Source organism: Pongo pygmaeus, chromosome 1, assembly GCF_028885625.2.
Source record: "Pongo pygmaeus isolate AG05252 chromosome 1, NHGRI_mPonPyg2-v2.0_pri, whole genome shotgun sequence".
Taxonomy (NCBI): Eukaryota; Metazoa; Chordata; class Mammalia; order Primates; family Hominidae; genus Pongo; species Pongo pygmaeus.
In genome coordinates this window covers 194,958,528-194,981,016 of record NC_072373.2, presented here as the reverse complement: position 1 = coordinate 194,981,016, position 22,489 = coordinate 194,958,528, and the positions used below count along the sequence as shown (strand labels likewise).

Below are 22,489 nucleotides of genomic sequence, written 5' to 3'. Positions count from 1 at the left end.
CTGGTCTTGAACTCCTGATCTCAGATGATCCGCCCACCTCGGCCTCCCAAAGTGCTGGGATTACAGGAGTGGGCCACTGCGACTGGCCGATTTTTGTATTTTTTGTAGAGACAGGTTTTGCCATGTTGTCCAGGCTGGTCTTGAACTCCTGGACTGAAATGATCCACCCTCCTCAGCCTCCTAAAGTGCTAGGGTTACAGGTGTGAGCCATTGTGCCCGGCCACTTTTCATTTGTCTTTTTAGAGACAGGGTCTTGCTCTGTTGCTCAGGCTGGAGTGCAGTGGTGCGATCACAGCTCACTGCAACCTTGACCTCCTGGGTTTAAGCATTCCTCCTACCTCACCCTCCCAAGTAGCTAGGACTACAGGTGCATGTCACCACATCTGGCTTTGTTATTTTTTGTAAAGACAGGAACTCGTTATGTTGCCCAAGCTGGTCTCAAACACCTGGCCTCAAAGCGATCTTCCCACCTTAGTCTCCGAAAGTGCTGGGACTATAGGCATGAAACTTTGGCTAATTTTCTAAAATGCACTCAAATCATACTTCAGTGTTTTTGTGACTAGCATCTAGATGTGTGTTTTTTTTCCTCTAGATGGTCTTACTAGAAAAAGAGAAAAATGAAGGAAATCTTTTTATCCTGAAACCCCAACATTATTAGCAGCAAAAACCCAACTCTAAAGGATGGTATGTTTACATTGCAAACAAAAGAGTAGAGACAAGCTGTAAGTCTGCCTCCTATTTTGCAGTGGTTCAGTAAAGCTGAAAGCAACAGGTGGTGGCAGGGAAAAGGGAACAGAAATAGGCAGGTTATTATGGGTGCCACTAGGGTAAGAGAAATGGTTGGGTGGGAAGATTACCTGGAACTTAAAATAGTAGTCAGACAAGAGGTACCTTCATTCATAACTGGAGAAAGCTAGGATCCTCAAAGCTCTTCCTCCCCCAACCCATTGGAGCAACCACTTTCTTTGGCCTTTATTACATGATGCAACCATCACTGTCTTCATCCTAAAACCCCTGTTCAAGTTCCTCTCCCTCCATTAGTCTCTATTAGTCCATCACCTCTCATCCTCCATCACCTCTCATCTCCTCTCTTAAGTGAAAAGTCTCTGCCCTAGCTTGTCTCTATCAGCAGCATGAGAACTGTTCTCATTCACATTGCTCTTGTCCAGAAAGTAGAGGAATTAGAGGCAGGGATTATTCCATATGCTATTGCAAGCAACAGAAGTAATGTATTTCTGACATCACAAAATTTAAATTTAGATGCATTTTCACATAGAAACCTTATTCTATATGAGGTAAAGAAACTGAGCTGTTCCCACTGTTTTTACTCTTAACCCCTTCCAATGCATCCACCACAACAGCTACCAGATTTAACTTCCTAAAATGAGTATCTGATTGAACATTTCCTTTGCTGAAAACCTTTCAGTGGTCCTCTACTTACAAAGAGCTAAGTCCAAGCTCCTAGCATGGCATAAAAACCCTGAATGATCTGGGCTGTGATCACCAATGTCCTTGCTATCTTCACTTCAGCCAGGGAGAACACCCTGTGCTTTCCATTGTCTCTGACACATGCAGGTCCAACCCCTCCACCAAAAAAGCCCTCCCTCACCTCTCTGCCTTGGTATCTCTACTGAGCTCATTTCAGAAACTTCCCTGATTTCTAGGCTCCAAGTAAGGTACCCTTCCTCTAGGTTCCCAATGCACCCTCAATTATATACCTTGATCGCAGCACTTACCATCCAGTATTGTAATCGTCTGTTTGCCTGCCTATCACTCCTATTACACTTCAATTTCTTTGAGAGCAGGGAGTGTTTTACGTGTATACACAGCACCCAACACAGTGCTAAATAAAAGTTTATTGCATGAATGAATTAATGTTGATTCTAACTTCATGTATATTATGGCTGGTCTGGAAACCCAAATTTCATGTCAATTATTTCTAAAGGAAAACATGTTCCAAGTTAAAAAATAAGTGCTCATTATATGCCAGCCACTGTGTAGGTCCCTTTATAAGCCAAGTATAATGCTGGAAAAATTACCTAACCTCTCTGAGCCTCAGTCTCTTCATTTTGCAAAATAACACCTGGCGCTATGAGAATTAAGAAAGACAGCTAACAAAGAATGTACCAGTGTCTAATATAGTTGGTACTCAAAAAATGTTTCTCCCTTTCCTATCACTCTAGGACTGTTTAGGTAACTTTTAGTCCCATATAACAAAAACTTTCCCTCAGTGTTCCGCACAACGGCTTATTCTCATGCTTCTTTGCTAATGGAGCTATGCTAGTTCTGTTATACAACTCTGCCACCTCAACCTCCAGCCCTGGTCAAACTGACTTTCACATCTTCCCAATACGCACCACCATGCAGAGCTCTTTCTATCCTTCTCTCCATCTCCAAAGTCAACCCATTCAATTATCAGACTCACTGAGCATATTTTACACACCAGATACAGTGGCTGACATAGCACCTGCCAACAATAAGCTGTTTAATGAAACAGAATCTTTTTTCTGTGTTTTGTTTTTGTTTTTGTTTTAATGAGACAAGGTGCTCTTTCTATCCTCTCCATCTCCAAAGTCAACCCATTCAATTAACAGACTCACTGAGCATATTTTACACACCAGATATAGTCACTGACATAGCACCTGCCAATAATAAGATGTTTAATGAAAGATGTTTTTTGTGTTTTATTTTTTTTTTATGAGACAGGGTCTCGTTCTGTCTCCCAGACTGGAATGCAGGAGTGCAATTTCAGCTCACAACTCACTGCAGCTTTGACCTCCCGGGCTCAAGCAATCCTCCCACCTCAGCCTCCTAAAGTGCTAGAATTACAGGCATAAGCCACCAACTGTGCCTGGTTTAATGAAGGAGTCTTGGCTGAGTGTAGTGGCTCACACCTGTAATCCCAGCACTTTGGGAGGCCGAGGCAGGCAGATCACCTAAGGTCAGGAGTTTGAGACCAGCCTGGCCAACATGGTGAAACCCTGTCTCTACTAAAAATACAAAAATTAGCTGGGTGTGGTGGTGGGCACCTGTAATCCCAGCTACTTGAGAGCCTGAGGCAGGAGAATTGCTTGAACCCAGGAGGTGGAGGTTGCAGTGAGCTGAGATCACAGCATTGCACTCCAGCCTGGGTGACAAGAGCAAGTGAAAGCCCGTCTCAAAAAGAAAAAGTATTGATGTGAACCATTTCACTAATAATAGTAGAAGCAGCAACAACTTTTTGAGTGTTTCTTTATACTATCCATTTGCATGCATTATTTCAACAAATCTTCACCATAGCCCACAAGCCATATAGTGCTTTTTTCTTTTTCTTTTTTTTTTTGAGACAGGATTTCATATGCTGCCCAGGATGGCCTTAAACTCCTGGGTTCAAGTGACCCTCTTGTGCCTCAGCCTCCTGAGTAGCTGGAACTACAGGTGTGCTCCCCTGTGCCTGGCTTTCTTCTCTTTTTTAAAAAAAGATGCTTGAAGAGGTCAAATGGCATATACAATGTTAAACAATTACTATGATAGTTCAGATTCAAATCCTGGTCTTGCTACAAAGTCTAAGCTCTTAACCACCATGCCATACTGCCTCAAGGCAGAGTGGGGAGCATCCAGCTCTATCTAAGAGTCAAGAAATTTATTCAATGTGATAATACTTGAGTTCAGTGTTGAGGGATCACTCATTCATTTGATAAATACAAGTGCCTACAATGTGTCATCCACTGAGGAAGCACTAGGGATAGAGTAGGGAACAAGGCAGGAGATACCAACTCACAGTATAAAGGGAAGGCAGTGAACAAGTAATTAATCCACCTATTCTTCAAGCTGTCCTTTAACCATTCATTGGAAGAAATTTATCCTTCTCTGAATTCCCACAGTACTTTATTCTAAATGTTCTTTAAGAAAATAATACTTTTCCTTTTTCTTCATGTTATTTATTTTCCAATTATCAATGACATATTCATTATCAAAGACATCATTTACCATTTTCTCCTTTGTACTTCTTATTTGCATACTTCTTATCTTGCCCATTAGAGTAAAAGCATCTTAAGTATACCTTAAATGTCAGATTTATCTTGGTATGCCCCACAGCAACTTACTCATAGTAGATACTTTAATATTTGTTGAATGAGTGAAAACAAAAGAAATTCGGTTTCACAGATAATTTAAGTGAACCAAAATGTTTCTCTTTAGCAGTAAAAAACTAAATGATGTTTTCATCAATGTCTTAAGATTTGACTCAGGATTATAGAAAAAACTTAATTTCAGATTGGAATGGCAGAAATAAATTCCTAAATACCATAACACAATAGCAATGTACCTCTTTTTTATATTAACTATCAACAACCCTTTTTTTTTTTTTTTGAGACAGAGTCTCGCTCTCTCACCCAGGCTGGAGTGCAATGGTAGTCTCGGCTCACTACAACCTCTGCCTTCTGGGTTCAAGTAATTCTCCTGCCCCAGCCTCCCGAGTAGCTAGGACTACAGATGCATGCCACCATGCCCGGCTAATTTTTTTATTTTTAGTACAGATGGGGTTTCACTATATTGGCCAGGCTGGTCTGAAACTCCTGACCTCGTGATCTGCCCGCCTTGGCCTCCCAAAGTGCTGGGATTACAGGCGTGAGCCACTGCACCCGGCCAACAGACTTCCATTTTTAACATGGCTTAGATCATTCTGATACCCTGCCAAATTTCTCTAAAAGAGACTCTGCCCATATCTGGAACAACTGCAGGATAAGATCAAATGTGGTTATTGGTTTCTCCTGTGTTCTCTGTCCTCGACAGTAGTCAATAATCAAAAGCTACCAGGATAATCACTCCAGGGAGGCTCCCCACAATTTAAAGGATTACCTCTGTTGGTTTCAGGTTCAAGTATCACAAAGGAATCTTCATCAGCACCTAGCCGTGGTTTAATGGAAACATCTATTCCCAGTTGCTTAAGTCTATCCAGAGTAAACCGTCTCACTTTTTCAGGTGGCACAACTGCTGATGATTTATTTTGCTGCCCAGGCTTTTCCACTTTCTCATCTGTTTCTTCTGGATTTTGGGGGCCTTCACCCTCCAGGACATGAGGTTCAAATGCTACAAGCCCTCCAACCTGACATTCCTCACTGTGATTGTTCCCGAGGAAGTTGGATTCCTGTTGCAACACTGAGCTGTCCCCAGGTGAAGGTCTAATGTCACTCTGCTTCTGTTTCTCCTGAATTTCTAGCTCTTCATTTTTTACCAAATCCTTCCTGTAAGACTCATCTGATCCAGTAATGATCTGGGTTTCCTCTGAAACCACAGGGAGTGCATTAGTTTCCACTTCATTTTCTGCACCTGTTGTCTGCTCAGAACCTTTACTATGGTGATCACTGTTCATTTCAGTAGTATTTGCAGTGTCTATGATTTCTTTGTGATGGCTTGACTGATATTTAGATGACCTAGAGAAGAGAAAATGAGCTGGAGTTGAAAATTATCCTAAATGTGAAACATTCTCATCCCTTAGTATATATCAGTTAAATCAGTTTTAAGGGAGTGAGAAATCTGAACTTTTTATGCCAGATGTTTGCTACAAAACTAAATGTTCATGACAATTATAATAAGGAAAGAGGGTTCTTACTTCAATAGTGCCATGGCATTTCCGTGGCAAGTGGGCCGGGGTTTACGTTTGAAGAAATCGTGAATGGTTTTATTCTCAGGCATATGATATGGAAGGTTAAGTGCAGACTCTATAAAATGGAATAAAACAAGCAAATATATATACCGTATATTCTGAAATGTCACTTCATATTCAGTTAACTAAACATAATAACCAAAGCCATCACTAGAAATAGAAAACTCCCCTTTAACAAAGGCAGAGGAGCTAAGTACAAAAGAGCTCCCTGAAGACCAGTGGCTTTTAAACCTAGATGTGAAATCAAAATGATCCAGAAGTTTTTTAGAAATACAGATTCTTGGATCCCATTTCAAATCTACTGAATCAGAATCTCTGTGGGACCTAAACATTTATATACAGTAGTCCCCGCTTATCCAGAGATACATTCCAAGACCTGCAGTCGATGCCTGAAACTGCAGATAGTACTAAACCATGCAGTGTTTTTTTGATCTGATAACTGAGAGGGCTACTAACTGACTAAAAGGCAGGTAATGTATACAGCGTGATACTCTGGACAAAGGGATGATATTTTTAAATTCCATGGACCATGGCTGACCACAGGTAACCAAAACTGCAAATAGGGAGGGATTACTACCTCTCCAAAGAATCCTGACACAATCAGTCCATAGACAACCATTAAAAAATTTCCTCCTTACCTGCACTACAGTTTTGAAAATTTCTTCAGTTTATACTAATGTTCCAAGGGCTTTAGAACAATGGCCTTTCACCAAGATCAATTCTAAACTTAATATTATAACCTGAGTTCACATTAGAAGTGTTAAAAAAAATTAAAAGTCCCCAACATCCAAGTTGAGCTTACAAAGAAATGTTGTGATTTTGCCTCAAAGTTTACTGGGTTGCATTACCTCGAATAAGGCGCTGAGTCTCACTATGCAGTTGTTTTAATGCTTCTTTACTTAATCTGGCTGCCTTTCTTTCCTTAAAGAAAACAAAAAGTGAGACTACATTAATTATATGAATATCCAGAAAGATAGATATTCATCCCTCAAGAGTTTGCTCTCTCCAAGAAAAGAGGAAAGGAAATAGTAAGCATGAGTAAGCCCAAATGCAGTATAAACTCAAGGAATTCATTTATTCCCAAGTCTCAGAGAATTTGTTCAATCCAATCCATATTTTGTTCCTACTATGTATGAAGCAATATGATGGGTAACAGAAAAATATGATAGACAAAATAAAATATTTATCCCTAAGAAATCTATAATCTCCTGTGTAAAGAGATCAGTGTGACTAATATACAGGACTCTACCTCACCTTCCTCGTGGTTCCTTTTGATAACTCACTTTCTTCCTCAAATGAATAGACCTCACTCTCCAAAGATGGTTCTTTTTTCTAAAAGAAATGGCAGGTTGATTATTAGGACAAAAACAAAATTCAAATAAGAGGACTACTTTTGTAGTCCAACACCACATCATGCTACGTTAATAAATCAATAATCATCAAATAGAAATTATTAAACACACAGCATCCTATTATGCTTAGAAAACAGATACCTCAAATGGAGTCCAGACCCTTATTTCTTTTACCTCTGCTTACGTCTTTCCCTAAAGAGGTATAATAACTCGCAGGAAGCTAAAAAAAATCTTAGGAAGAAACATTATGCTTCCAAACACTCGGGACAACAATGTTTTGACTGATGCCTCTCTTTGATACCCTTCCTGAAACCCTATAGGGTTCATTTCTCAAAGGCTATAGGACTGAAAAATTTACATCTCTTCCCTATTGTTTACCTGCATCTTACTACACCATCAAATATCTTAGTGGTTTTTTTTTCAGCATTCCTAAAAGGGTAATAACGAAACACTAGTTTCCAAAGAAGTTAGCATGTCTATCACTTGTACTGCAAGTCTCCAAAATTAACAGCTGAAAAACTTAAGTCAACTGACACGTTTTTCTTCAGTTAAAAAAAAAAAATTAAGGTTCCAACAGTAAATTAAAAATATAGCAAAGGTCAGAAGCAGTTGATTAACTCTTATTGCAATCATGCTTTACTTGCCTTGTGCTTTTTTACTTTGTTTTTTACAGCTGCTCTTATTAATTCTAATGACTCGTCATCTTCCAATGGAGAGTTATTTTCATCCTCCAACCCAGTTTCAAAAAGGTCTTTATCCACAAGAAGACAGCCACTGTCATTAAATGGCTGTTCTACATCATCTTCCTAGGTAATACATAAACAAAAAGCATAATCCAATCATTTAAAAATCCAGTATTTCACAACATCATATGGCAATTTGGATCAGGCCAGAAAAAGCCCATGTTTCATCAACAGACAAGCATATAAAATCTAGAACATTCTCACTGGTTCCTAACTCACACATATCCTTTGAAGTCCAAGTTGTGATTTTATGCAACTATCTAAAACTAACTTAATAAACAGTAAATATTTTTTTGAAGTAAAATACTTGTTAAGCAACTAGTTTATAAATTTGAGGATGGTTTTTCTAGTTAGCAAACAAGACTACTGACTGATAGATGCATAAAAAAGGCTTCTTTCAGTTAATTTTCATCAGCTCAGAGATAGCAAAGAATTACTTCATGTGCTCATAAAGAAAATCAGAAACCCATTTATTTGGAAATGTCCTCTGCATACCCAAAATAGAATAAGACCAATAAGTTTTGTTTTTTTGGTTTTTGGTTTTTTTTTTGAGACAGGGTCTCACTCTGTCATCCACACTGGAATGCAGTGGTACAATTACAGCTTCATTGCAGCCTCGACTTCCTGGGCTCAAGTGATTCTCCCACCTCACCCTCCCAAGTAGCTGGGACTACAGCTGGGACTATGGCCACCATACCCAAATAATTTTTAAATTTTTTGTAGAGATGGGCTCTCACTTTGTTGCCTAGGCTGGTCTCGAACTCCTGGGCTTAAGTGACTGTCTGGCCTCGGCCTCCCAAAGTGCTGGGATTAGAGGTATGCACCACTGCACCTGGCCAAGACCAGTTAGTTTTAAATCACATACCTATTGAGAATAATTCTCAACACAAAATAGTCAATTCAAAGCAATAGTCAGAGAGCAGAAACAACCTCAAGTACTAACAGCAACCTTTTCTAAAATGTTAACCTACCCAAGCAATAGCAAATTATTCTTTAAAATGTACCTGGTTTTTTGTTTCCTTCTTTTTTAGCTGTCTAATTTTTTCCATTTTTCTCTCCTCTTTCTCAAGTCTTCTTTTTGATTTTACTTTTGCTTTTCCTGCAGTTCCTTCTTTATCATGTATGTGCTTTTTGGAACTCTTTCTGTCAGTGGTAAAGTCCGTAGAGTTTCCAGACTGAAGACTCAGCTCTAAGCAAGGTTTCACTTGCGCTTCAAGATTTTCCTGATACAAAGACTTTTCCATGTAACTTTCATCACTGTCTGCCACAGTTTTGTAAATCCTTTTGATTTTTGTATTTTTCCCAGCATATAAATTCTCTTTATTTTCCTCCTCGGCACTGTCATAGGTAGTTTTCTCTGGAGAAGCATTTGTGTCCTCTGTTTCGGAATCACTGTCTTGTAGAACCTTCCTGTTTTTCAACTTCTTACTTACAAATATCTCTTCATCTGAATCTGGAGGAAACAATTTTCTTTTAATTATACCATCATTTGATCTTCCTCCTAGTCCCACTACTCCTCAAAAATATATTGTTATACAAGTGATATATAACATTGTGAAATTACGTGACTACTATTAAGAACTGATTGTAGCAAAGCAAATCTAAAAATACATTTTGAAAAACATTTTCCCTGGGAAAAATGTCTCTTACTGGGAAATGTAATTCTACGTATATTTACAATGTGTAAAGTTGTTCTAATCCTCCCGCAGGTGTTAAAATTCCTTTTATTATAGGATGAATGCAATTAACCAGGCAATATGGTAGCTATTAGACATTCAACAATATAACATAGTTTCAAAAAGGTACAAGCACTGTTATTTTGCTTTTATAATAAAACAAACAATAAGGATGGGGCATTAATAATGTAATAAATCAAGAGAATAATGAAATCAATCCAATCTACTTACAACTGAGGCTCCTGCAACCTATTCCTAAAAATAAAAATACTATTACAAACCTCCTTCACTCAAGGGTCCAATTGTTTCATAGCTGCCCTGTCCACTATCTGAAGGACTATCTGTTTCCTCTTGTGAAATGACGTTTGGATCATTGATTTCTAGGTGAACCTAGAAAATGACAATATACTTTGTATTAACCAGCAGGTGACCGAAAGCTCCAAGTACATAATGACACATAAATCATCACGGGATCATCAACCTGAACTAAGGAAAGAACCAAATACAATGGTTCCTTGAAGGGATGACATTTAGAATTACTGGACAACAAACAAACAAAAGTTCATTTTTCACCTTTGAAGGATGCTAACAGAACCAACTCTTTTAGTAATGGTAAAAAAAAAAAAATGAAAAGAATCAAGCATTTATTATGCCCTTTCTGTGTGAAATGTTCCCCAATATATCCATTTGATTGATGAGGGGAAGTTTCTATTTAGAGAAATATCCTAATGAATTAATAAATGATAGAATTAGATTATCACAATTTTATCAACCCTTGATTAAATAACAGACCTTGGCAATTATCATTAATGGCTGCTAACATCACCAAAAGAGAAACAACCAGACATTATGTGCTGCCTAATAGAAGTACCCAATACTAGCTATAAAGTATTCCTGACAGAACAATCAAATTTGAATCCTATCAAGTCTCTAGATCTAACTAGCAAGTTATAGGAAATAGAGGGAATAGGGGAACATGTTGAATAATACCACAGATATGCAATCTAGATGTGAGAAACTCTACAAGTCAAACTGGGTGGTTTCTTTCTCTCTCTCTCTCTCTTTTTTTTTTTTTTTTTGAGATACAATCTCGCTCTGTCACCCAGGCTGGAGTGCAGTGGTGCAATCTCGGCTCACTGCAACCTCTGCCTCCTGGGTTCAAGCGATTCTCCTGCCTCAGCCTCCTGAGTAGCTGGGATTACAGGCACACATCAACACACCCAGATAATTTTTTGTGTTTTAATAGAGACAAGGTTTCACCATGCTGGCCAGGCCGGTTGCAAACTCCTGACCTCAGGTGATCTGCCCACCTCGGCCTCCCAAAATGCTGGGATTACAGGTATGAGCCACTGCACCCGGCTGGTTTCTTTAACAATATATTGCAAAGAAAAAAAAAAGAGAGGGAGAGAAACCTATAAAGAAAGTTAATACATAAGTGAATGTATATATGTGTGTACGTATGTATATTTCTATATATTTATACATGTATGTATATTTCTATATGCTATATGTATATTTCTTTTTTTTTGAGATGGAGTTTTGCTGTTGTTGCCCAGGATGGAGTGCAACGGCGTGATCTCGGCTCACCGCAACCTCCGCCTCCCAGGTTCAAGCGATTCTCCTGCCTCAGCCTCCCGAGTAGCTGGGATTACAGGCATGTGTCACCACGCCCGGCTAATTTTGTATTTTTAGTAGAGATGGGGTTTCTCCATGTTAGTCAGGCTGGTCTCGAACTCCTGACATCAGGTGAGCCGCCCGCCTCGGCCTCCCAAAGTGCTGGGATTACAGATGTGAGCCACCACACCCAGCTATATGTATATTTCTTTTTTTGTTTGTTTGTTTCTTTTTTTCTTTTTTTGAGACGGAGTTTCGCTCTTATTGCCCAAGCTGGAGTGCAATAGCACGATCTTGGCTCCCTACAACCTCCACCTCCTGGGTTCAAGCGATTCTCCTGCCTCAGCCTCCCGAGTAGCTGGGATTACAGGCGCGCACCACCATGCCCAGCTAATTTTTTGTAGAAACAGGGTTTCACCATGTTAGCCAGGCTGGTCTCGAACTTCTGACCTCAGGTGATCCGCCTGCCTCAGCCTCCCAAAATGCTGGAATTACAAGCATAAGCCACCACAACCAGCCCTGTATATTTCTATATACATAAATGTATGCTTTATATATGTATGTATATCTTAAAATACATACATATATGCATATATACACATATATAATATAAACAATTGCAATATGCCAACTTTGGATGATGATTCAAAAAACTAAAAATGTAAATAATTATGCTAAAGTGGCATATAAAAATAAATGAAATATCTCTGAGTCAAAGAAATCTGAACACTGACTAGATACTTCTTAGGTGTGGTAATGATATCGTAGTATCTATTTTTGGAAAGCTCTTGTCTGTTAGATATGCACACTAAAATATTTGTGGTTCAAGTAATATGATATCTGTGATTTTCCTCCAAATAATCCTGTGAGAGGAAAAATGGGTAGCTGTATGAATAAAACAAGATTGGCCATGACTTGAAAATACAGGTTGAACATCTCTAACCTGAAAATCTGAAATGCTTCCAATTCCAAAATATTTGAGCACTGACATGATGCCACTAGATGAAAATTCCATACCTGACCTCATATGATGAGCTGCAGTAAAACTTTGCTTCATGCACGAAATTATTTTTAAATGCTGTATAAAATTACCTTCAGACTATGTGTCTAAGGTATATATGAAATATAACTGAATTTCATGTTTAGACTTGGGTCCCTCCCCCAAGATATCTCATTATGTGTATGCAAATATTCCAAAATCCAAAATAAATCTGAAATTCAAAACCCTTCTGGTCCCAAGCATTTCAGACGAGAGATATTCAAACTGTAGTTGAAGTAAGGTGATGGGTTCATTATACCATCCCTTCTACGGTTGTATAGGTTTGAAAATTTCTAAACAAGACAGTTTAAAAAGTCGCAAATAAAAACCTAAGGAGGAGGGGTGTGTTAGGTGACTTGATCAGTTAGTGACCTTAAAGCTAACCCTAGATGCCAAGTCTATCTCCTTAGTGTTCTCAGGGCTCTGAATCAACTTATTAATAAAGGGAGAAATATGAACATCAGTAATGTAACAGGGCACAAGGCCTCACCCGAGTGGTTTCTCAAAAAATTATTAAATTGGTCAGGCATGGTGGCTCACACCTGTAATCCCAGCACTTTGGGAGGCCGAGGCAGGTGGATCACAAGGTTAGGAGTTCGAGACAAGCCTGGCCAATACAGTGAAACCCCATAACTACTAAAAATACAAAAATTAGCTGGGAATGGTGGTGTGTGCCTGTAGTCCCAGCTGCTCAGGAGGCTGGGGCAGGAGAATCACTTGAATCCAGGAGACAGAGGTTGCAGTGAGCCGAGATTGCGCCACTGCACTCCAGTCTGGGCAACAGAGCGAGACTCCATCTCAAAAAAAAAAATTATTAAATTGATTTGAATGCGAGGTACAAATTTTTTTTTTTGATACAGTGTCTCACTCTGTCACCTAGGCTGGAGTGCAGTGGCAGGATCATGGCTCACTGCAGCCTTGACCTCCCAGGCCCAAAGGATTCTCTCACCTCAGCCTCCCAAGTAGCTGGGACCACAGGCGACGCCCGGCTAATTTTTTTTTTTTTTTTTTTTTTTTTTGTAGAGGCAGGGTTTTGCCATGTTTTCTACGCAGGCTGGTTTCGAACTCTTGAGCTCAAGCAATCTGCCGGCCTTGGCGTCCCAAAGTGCTGGGATTGCTGAGAATTAATATGTATGCACTGACGATCCTCTCAACAATCCAAAGCAGTAAAACTATTACTTCTGTTTGTGAATGTGGAAACCGAATTTAGGTAACCAGACAGCTCAAGGAATAGGGCTGCTTTGAATGACGATTATCTTCTAGGCAATTTGCAGCAACGTCAAAGGGCAGGGCCAGGAACAGGGTGGGGTGAGGTCTCAAAAAATTCAGTAATCAAAATAAATAACATTAATGCAACATTTTTTTAAAAATTAAATCAATAATCTACGGCTCATGAGGTAAATAATACGCCCGCTCTTGTAAATAAAGTTTATTGGAAACAGGGATAGGATTAGGGTGAGATGAGTGAGGCAAGGTCGTGCAAATGACTGGTCGGATCTTGTCTTTGTTTAAACGTCTGATATTTTGTTCAATATCAAATCATAAAAAGTTTTTGCATTAATTTTGGTTTTTTAAAAATATTGCATTAAAATATGAGTTTGATTGAGGGTTTTGGCGCCCCTTTAAATTTTGCTACTAAGGCGGGAGTGCCTTGCCCGAATCCGGCCCCAGAAAGTACACAGCTCTGGAAACATCTGTTTTCTATGCCCAATTTCGCCAGGGAGCTGCCAGCCACCAGCCAGGAGCCCCAATGGTGACTTCCCCACTCGGGGCCCGGTCGGAAAACGCAAAGCGCCTGCGCGCGATGACCTCCAGGGCCCCTCCCAGGCCCAGTGTGGAACTCCCTAACACCCTCGCTCGCCCTCTCTCTGCGGAGAATCCCCCCGCACCGCTGCGGCCCGGTTCGGCCAGAGCCTCCTGGCTTTCAGGGCACCCTGAGGGGAGGAGCTTCCGCGACAGGAAACGCGCCAAAGGGGAGGGCTGGCGGCAGGAACCGGCTGGAGGGGCTGGGCTGCCGGCAGCGCGCGCCGCAGAGACCTGGAGCTCCCCGGCCACGGAGCCCGAAGCGCGGGAAGCCCGGCGGCGGGACGGGACGCCCGGTCGGAACCCATCCCGGCCGAGTCTCGAGGCCGCGGGAGCCGGCGCGGCGAACGCCGGGAGCCGCAGTCCTCCCGCCCGGGCGCCTCGGGTCAGCGGGATCTACCCCGGCCCCACCTAACCTCTCGGTGCCCGGCCTTCGCAGTCCCCGTGGGGAGCGTGTGCATAAACTCACCTCAGAACCCACCTCGCCCGTCATGACTCCTGCCTCCCCTGCGCTCCACTAGGGACGGAGCTGTCTCTGATCCCCTCAGCCGGAGAGCTGCGGCTCCCGCCGTCTCCAGCCCAGCAGTGCTGTTCTTGCTTTCCCGCCCAGCCAGAGTGGAGGTCCCACCCAGATGGTTTGCACCAATCCAGAGGGGGCTTTCCAGCGAGTCCCCGCCCCCTTCCGACCCACCAATCACGCAGCGCCTCCGGCCGCCCAATCTCATATAACCCAGGCTGAGTTGGCGGGTCGCAGCTGCTGGTAGCGGGGCCTGGGGGAGCTGGCGGTGCACGGGGGCGGGGCAGTCGGTACCAGGCGAGCCGTGGTCTTTGACTTTCGACACTTGCCCAAGCATCATGTGCGATTGGAGGGGTGAGTCTTTCAGGGGGAAGTGAGCTGGGAAACGGTTCCTGGGCACCTGGGAGTGTCCGGTACCTGAACTTTTTAGAGGAATTCCAAGGTTCCCGTCGGGATTTTCTCCACTGACTTCATTTCTGGAGCAGCTAGATCCTGTCTGCCTCTTGTACATGACACTTACCACTGAATATATATATATATATATATATATATATATACACACTCACACACACACACATATATACACACACACATATGTACACACATATATACATACACATATATACACACATATACACACACACACATATATGTATACACACACGCTTTTTTTTTTTTTTTTTTGAGACGGAGTCTCCCCCTGTTAGCCAGGATGAAATGCAATGGTGCGATCTCGGCTCACTGCAACCTCCGCCTCCCGGGTTCAAGCGATTCTCGTGCCTCAGCATCCCGAGTAGCTAGGATTACAGGCACCCGCCACCAACCCCTGGCTAATTTTTGTATTTTTCGTAGAGACGGGGTTTCACCATGTTGGCCAGGCTGGTCTCGAACTCCTGATCTCAAATGATCCTCACCTCGGCCTCCCAAAGTTCTGGGAGGCCTCATACCCCTCACAGGCGTGAGCCACCGTGCCTGGCCCACTTTTATTTTTTAAAGAGGGCGCCATGGCTCACGCTTGTAATCTCAACGCTTTGGGAGGCCAAGGTGGGAGGATGGCTTGAGTCCAGGAGTTTGAGGTTAGAGTAAGTTATGATCGCGCCACCGCACTTCAGCGTAGGCGATAGAGGGACACCTTGTCTCTAAAGAAAAAAGTTTTGTGGGCTGCTCAGATACCAAAGAATATGGTTGGATAATCTTTATAATTTTCTGTAGGGTTAATTTGAGGATGTAGAAAGCACTTATCACTCCTAGAGGGCATTCTACCTTTAAACAAGGCTGGAAAAAGAATTGAAGCTCTGAAATCAGGTTTATCCCAGACAAAGTTCTTTTTTTTTTTTTTTTTTTTTTTTTTGTTGAGACGGAGTCTCTCTCCCTATCACCATGGCTGGAGTGCAATGGCGTGATCTCGGCTCACTGCAACCTCTGCCTCTGGGGTTCAAGCGATTCTCCTGCCTCAGCCTCCTGAGTAGCTAGGATTACAGGCATGTGCCACCACGCCCAGCTAATTTTTTGTAACTTTAGTAGAGACAAGATTTCACCATTTTGGCCAGGCTGATCTTGAACTCCTGACCTCATGATCCACCCGTCTCAGCCTCCCAAAGTGCTGGGATTACAGGTGTGAGTCACCGCACCTGGCCTATCCCAGACAATTCTAATCCCAGTTTTGCCACTGTGCTGGCCATTATTTTTTGCCCCCCAGGTCAATTCTCTGTCCTTCCTTTACCCTGGTATGTGTCAAGGCAAGGCTGACCTCCCTAGACTGTATTATCCCAGCTCCCTTGCCCTTCTGGTTGGGTCAGGCCCCTGTAAAGACACCTGATAGGGTTACTGTAAGGAGATGAGAGGCCACCAGGAAAAAAAGGTCAGAGTATTTATTGCTCACTTCACCCTCCATGGTCATATCCACTGCCAGGGTGGCCAGCTTGGCCCAGCTTGCCCAGGACTTTCCTAGTTTTAGCACTAAAAGTCCTTCATCCTGAGAACCTCCTCAGTCACAGGCATACCAAATGGTTGGTTCTTCACCCAATCCACTGGCCTCCTCTTCCAAGTTTCCAGCTTTAGCTGGGTTCAGAAAAAAGCTCCCTCTCCACATCTTCATTTCTTTACTTCCCCACCATCTCTCAATCCACTTCTGTCCCCACCAACAAGAGCCCATCATCCATCCTCTTCTCTTTTTGTGTCTTGGTTTATCCACCTTTTCATCCACTTTACTATTAATTTCTACATCAACGATTCCCAGGTATACATCTATGGCACTCCCCATCATATGTGGAGGGCTAACGTTTATTGAAGCCTTACTCAGTGGCAGAAACAGTTGCAAGGATTTTATAAGTGTTATCTTCTTTAATCTTCAGAGTAAACTTGTAATATTATTATCTCTTTCTTAGAAGATGAGGAAACCAGACTCTTAAAAGGCTAGAAACTGGTGGAGCCAATTTTCAGACTCGATGTGACTTCAGAGCTCATACCCCTCAGAGAGACCCTGCCTGAGCATCCTCTGTGTTCTCCCTCCTTATCCTGTGCTGGTTTCCCTGATAACACTTTCCTTTGCCTGAAATTTTATTTATATCTATTTGTCTGTTGTTGCTCCAAGAGGACAGGCACTTTGTTTTCTTTGCTTCTGTATCATTGCAACCTAGAATTGTCTTTCTTAAACTTGAGCACGCATCAGAATAATCTGAAAGGCTGGTAAAAACAGCGATTGTTGGGTCCTAGTGCCAAAGTTTCTGATTCAGTATGTCTGAAGTGGGGTCCAGAGATGTATACTTCTTTCTTTCCTTTTTTTTTTCCTCCCTGAGTGCAGTGGCATGATCACAGCTCACTGTAGCCTCAACCTCCCAGGCTCAAGCAACCCTTCCACCTCAGCCTCCCAAGTGGCTGGGACTACAGGTGTGTACCACCATGCCCAGCTAACTTTTTATTTTGTAGAGACGGGGTGTCACCATGTTGCCCAAGCTGGTCTCAAACTCCTGGACTCAAGCAATCTGCACATCTCAGCCTCGCAAAGTGCTGGGATTACGGGCATGAACCACTGTGCCCCACAGGAATGTATATTTCTAACAAATTCCCTGGTGATGCTAGTGTTGCTGATCTGGAGACCACACTTTGAGAACAAAGGGCTTAGAACATCCCAGGTTCAAGGTAGGAAAACTGATAGATATTTGTTGAACTAACTAATTCATTCACTTGACAAATTCTTGAGCTCCCTCTGAAAGTGAATAAGTGAAATAATATTCCTTATATTAGTATTTTAAAATATCTTTGGGGAGCACCTTTTCACTCATCACAGAAGCTAAGAGAGAAAGCTCCAATTTGAGCAATGGGTGGACATGGGTAAGTTAGGAAAGGAAAACCTTTTATTAATTTTTTATTGTGGTAAAACGTATATAACATAAAATTTACCATCTTAACCATTTTAAAGTATGCAGTTCAGAAGTACATTCAAATTGTTATGCAACCAATCTTCAGAATTCTTTTCTTTTTTCTCTTCTTTTTTTTTTTTTTTTTTTTTGAAATGGAGTTTTGCTCTTGTTGCCTAGGCTGGAATGCAATGGTGCTATCTTGGCTCACTGCAACCTCTGCCTCCCGGGTTCAAGCAATTCTCTTGCCTCAGCCTCCCAAGTAGCTGGGATTACAGGCACCTGCCACCACGCCTGGCTACTTTTTTGTATTTTTAGGAGAGACGGGGTTTCACCATGTTGGCCAGGCTGGTCTTGAACTCCTGACCTCAAGTGATCCATGCACCTCGGCCTCCCAAAGCTCTGGGATTACAGGTGTGACCCAGCGTGCCTGGCCTAGAACTCCTTTCATCTTGCAAAACTGAAACTCTATGCCCATTAAGCAACAACTTCTCATTCCTCCCATCCCCAGGAAACTTTTATTTTACACATTAACTTGTGCCAAGATAAAGTGAGTCTGTATTTAGAATTAGCAACCTGTATTCTCAATTTTGGTGAATGGAACCATAATCCACTCACCAGTTCAGAAACCTGTGAATCACCTTGACCTCTCTGTTCCTTCATTGTTGTAGTCATCCAACAATCCTTGTTTATTAAGTTGATAAATGGCAACAAAGGAAACATCTGGAGTGCTCACTTTACGGGGATTAGTCTGAACCTGTCCCATAGAGGGCTTCATAAACTTAGGTAAGTAATTTAGTTTCTCAGAAACGTGTTCTTTTTTGGAGGTTGGGTGCAGTGGCTCATGCCTGTAATCCCAGAATTTTGGGAGGCCGAGGCAGTCAGATCACTTGAGGCCAAGAGTTCGAGACCAGCCTGGCCAACATGGTGAAACCCTGACTCTACTAAAAATACAAAAATTAGCTGGGCGTGGTGGCGGGCATCTGTAGTCCCAGCTACTCGGGAGGCTGAGGCAGGAGAATTGCTTGAACCTGGGAGGTGGAGATTGCGGTGAGCTGAGATCGTGCACAACTGCACTCCAGCCTGGGTGACAGAGCAAGACTCCATTTCAAAAAAAGAAAAGAAACTTGTTCTTCTTTTTTGTAACTAGAAAACACTGGATGAGATCATGATTCTCAAATAGGTTTAATGAGTAGGGCATCCAAAAGTATAGCACTTCATAGGAAGCATTTTGCAGTACTGATGCTGTTAATCTGGTCATTTGAATGAAGAAACATTTTAACTAGTAGGATATATTATTATATCACAAAAAAAATTTAAAAAGCAATTCTGACATTACAAGTCTGGGAAAAAATCAGCCATGGAACTTAACATGCTCAGCCAGTTCTAAAAGTGCTCTATTTATATGTGCTCCTTGGCAGACAAAAGCAGAAACCAAAGTCTTAAGAAAGTTTGGAGAAGGATAATTGACTGAATTATGTCTTTTATTTCTTTTTCTGCAAATTGAGGAAGGATACCATGTTACATTTTTAGTACTGCTATTCCTCTCGAGTAAAGTTTGAGAATTACCTGCTTTTCCAAAGTCCTGGGCCGCTAAATTCCTTCGTCCCTGGAGAAACACTGCCACTGTGTGGCAGACCTTGGTTATGCCACTCTATCCTAAAACCATTTGAGACGTGGGGGTCATTTTAAGATTATTCGAGTTATTTAAATGTTCCTTTGGTGGGGTAAAATAACTGCATCTCCCAGTATCTTATTTTAAAAATAATTTCGGCCAGGTGAGGTGGCTCACGCCTGTAATCCCAGCACTTTAGGAGGCCTAGGCTGGTGGATTGCCTAAGCTTAGGAGTTCACGACCAGCCTGGGCAATACGGTGAAACCCCGTCTCTACTAAAAATACAAAAAAAAAAAAAAAAAATAGCCAGGCGTGGTGATGTGCGCCTGTAGTCCCGCTACTTGGGAGGCTGAGGCAGGAGAATCGCTTAAACTCGTGAGGCAGAGGTTGCAGTGAGCCAAGATCGCACCACCGCACTCCAGCCTGGGAGACAGAACGGGACAATGTCTCAAAAAAAAAAAAAAAATTGTCATTCCATACAGTTATGAAGCTTCTCTTAGAGAGTACCCTGCTTGAAGGCCAGAACTGTTTTTCTTGCTTATCATAGTAGCCTCTGACTTTTAAAATGGTACAGGGCCTCGGTGCAGTGGGTCAGCCTGTAATCCCAGCACTTTGGGGAGGCTGAGGCAGGTGGATCACTTGAGGCCAGGAGTTCGGCCAGAATAATGAGCTAGACCAGTTGTTTAAGTGGGAGATTATGGGAACCTGAACTAGATCAATGGTAGTAACAATGGAGAGGAGAGGATGGTGAAACTCTGGCTCTACTAAAAATGCAAAAATTAGCCCAGTGTGGTGGCACATGCCTGTAATCCCAGCTACTCCGGAGGCTGACACACAAGAATCACTTGAACCCAGGAGTCAGAGGTTGCAGTGAGCCAAGATTGCACCACTGCACTCCAGCCTGGGCAACAGAGTGAGACTCTGTCTCAAAAAATAATAATACATCGGGCACGGTGGTTCATGCCTGTTATCCCAGCACTTTGGAAGGCCGAGGCAGGCGGATCACTTGAGGCCGGGAGTTCAAAACCAGCCTGGCCAACATGGTGAAACCCCGTCTCTGCTAAAAATACAAAAATTAGCTGGGTGTGGTGGCAGGTGCCTGTAATCCCAGTTACTCAGGGAGTCTGAGGCAGGAGAATCGCTTGAACCTGGGAGGCAGAGGCTGCAGTAAGCCGAGATCGCGCCACTGCACTCCAGCCTGGGTAACAGAGTGAGACTCGGTCTCAAAAAAAAAAAGAAAAGAAAAGAAAGAAATAATAATAGAATAAAATAAAACAGCACAGGGCTGGACACAGTGGCTCATGTCTGTAATCCCAGCACTTTGGGAGGCTGAGACAGGAGGAGGCTTGAGTTCAGAAGTTCAAGACCAGCCTGAGCAACATAGTGAGACCTCATGTTTACTAAAAATTTTTTTTTTTTTTCTTTTAAAGTTTTATTTTAGGTTCCAGGGTACATGTGAAGGTTTGTTACAGAGGTGAACTCATGTCACAGGGGTTTGTTGTACAGATTTTTTTTTTTTTTTTAATTTATGAAGTATTTATTGATCATTCTTGGGTGTTTCTGGGAGAGGGGGATATGGGAGGGTCATAGGATAATAGTGGAGAGAAGGCCAGGAGATAAACACATGAACAAAGGTCTCTGGTTTTCCTAGGCAGAGGACCCTAGCTGAGAGTGGTGACGAGCACCTGTGGTCCCAGCCACTTAGAAGGCTGAAGTGGGAAGATCACTTGAGCCTGAGGCTGTAGTGAGCCATGATCGCACCACTGCACTCCAGCCTGGCCAACGGAGCGAGACCCTGACTCAATTTTTTTTTTTAAAGGTGTGGGGCCTGAAATATAGTGGGTGCTTAATAAATAATTGTTGAGGCCAGGCGCAGTGACTCACGCCTATAATCCCAGCACTTTGGGAGGCCAAGGCAGGTGGATCATAAGGTCAAGAGTTCAAGACCAGCCTGGCCAAGATGGTGAAACCCAGTCTCTACTAAAAATACAAAAAATTAGCCAGGCATGGTGGCAGGTGCCTGTAATCCCAGCTATTTGGGAGGCTGAAGCAGAGAATTGCTTGAATCCGGGAGGCAGAGGTTGCAGTGAGCCAAGATTGCACCACTGCACTCCAGCCTGGGTGACAGAGTGAGACTCTGTCTCAAAAAAAGAATAAATAGATAATAAATGATTGTTGAATAAGTGGTTAAGATACTAAGGACTAAACAAAAAACAAAAACAAATAATGCCAGGGCCTTTTCCCAAGGTGTATATGGACCCACCATCAGCTAGTCTGTGTGCAGAAGCTCCCTTCCCATGACACTGGGGAAATCTAAAGTACCTATAAAATATTCATCCACTTGAGCACCTATTTTAAGCCCCTATTAGATACAAAGAATACAAAGACAAATAAAATACAATCTTGTTCTCAGAGAGCTTCCCACTGCAGTCAGAGATAGGCAAGCAAACAAGCATGTGTGATATGGAAGTGTGTACAGGTAGCTGCAGGAGGGAGCTATTTGTCCTTGATGGAGGGACAACTGACTGTGCCTGGGGTAAGTCAGTGGGGAGATGACTCCTGAACTGAGTTTCAAAGATGAATTGAAGTTCTCCAGGCTGGTACAGGGAGGAGAAGGCATTCCAGGTATGTGAAGGGGCTTGAAAAAGCATGTTGTGTTTGAGGAACTAAAAGTAGGTCAGTATGACTAGAACATGGTGTGGAGGTGTGGCCAGAATAAAGGCTAAACAGGTTATGAACAGGTTAGATAATGAAGGTTAAACTAGGAACAAAAGGTCTGTAATGCTATGCCTAAAAGTTTAGCTTTTAGACAGTATGAACAGAGCAGATGGGGTGTGGGGAGGGACTTTGTTAAGGAGAGCAATATGACCAGATATATGCTTGAGAAAGATTATTCTAGCAGCATATGAAGCATGGATTGGAAGGGGATTAGACTGGAGGCGGGAAGACCAGTTGTCTAAGTGGGAGATTATGGAAACCTGAACTAGGTCAATGGTAGTAACAATGGAGAGGAGAGGATGGATTGGAAAAAGAGGCAAAGCTGACAGGGCTTGATGGATGATTAACCTTGAGGGGCGAGGCACAGTGGAGCCGATGTGACTCCAGTAACACCCACATTTCTGTA

At 42.4% G+C, this 22,489-nt stretch overlaps 1 protein-coding gene across 3 annotated transcripts in view; it reads right to left on the bottom strand.

Moving 5' to 3' along the window:
- The window catches only part of CLSPN (claspin), a 50,010-nt gene extending 35,497 nt beyond the window's left edge, over positions 1 to 14,513 (bottom strand). Inside the window, exons 1-8 of one of the 3 annotated variants that reach the window (XM_054496196.2) lie at positions 14,344 to 14,513; positions 9,700 to 9,808; positions 8,747 to 9,195; positions 7,644 to 7,805; positions 6,902 to 6,979; positions 6,496 to 6,568; positions 5,594 to 5,702; positions 4,840 to 5,414 (exon numbers count right to left, since the gene is read on the bottom strand). In XM_054496196.2, coding sequence (XP_054352171.1) covers positions 4,840 to 5,414; positions 5,594 to 5,702; positions 6,496 to 6,568; positions 6,902 to 6,979; positions 7,644 to 7,805; positions 8,747 to 9,195; positions 9,700 to 9,808; positions 14,344 to 14,367 — 1,579 coding nt within the window. In that variant the 5' untranslated portion in view covers positions 14,368 to 14,513. The remainder of the gene's footprint in view (positions 1 to 4,839; positions 5,415 to 5,593; positions 5,703 to 6,495; positions 6,569 to 6,901; positions 6,980 to 7,643; positions 7,806 to 8,746; positions 9,196 to 9,699; positions 9,809 to 14,343) is intronic. The other 2 variants (XM_054496202.2, XM_063665942.1) reach the window with 2 other exon arrangements.
- Positions 14,514 to 22,489: the final 7,976 nt, after the last annotated feature.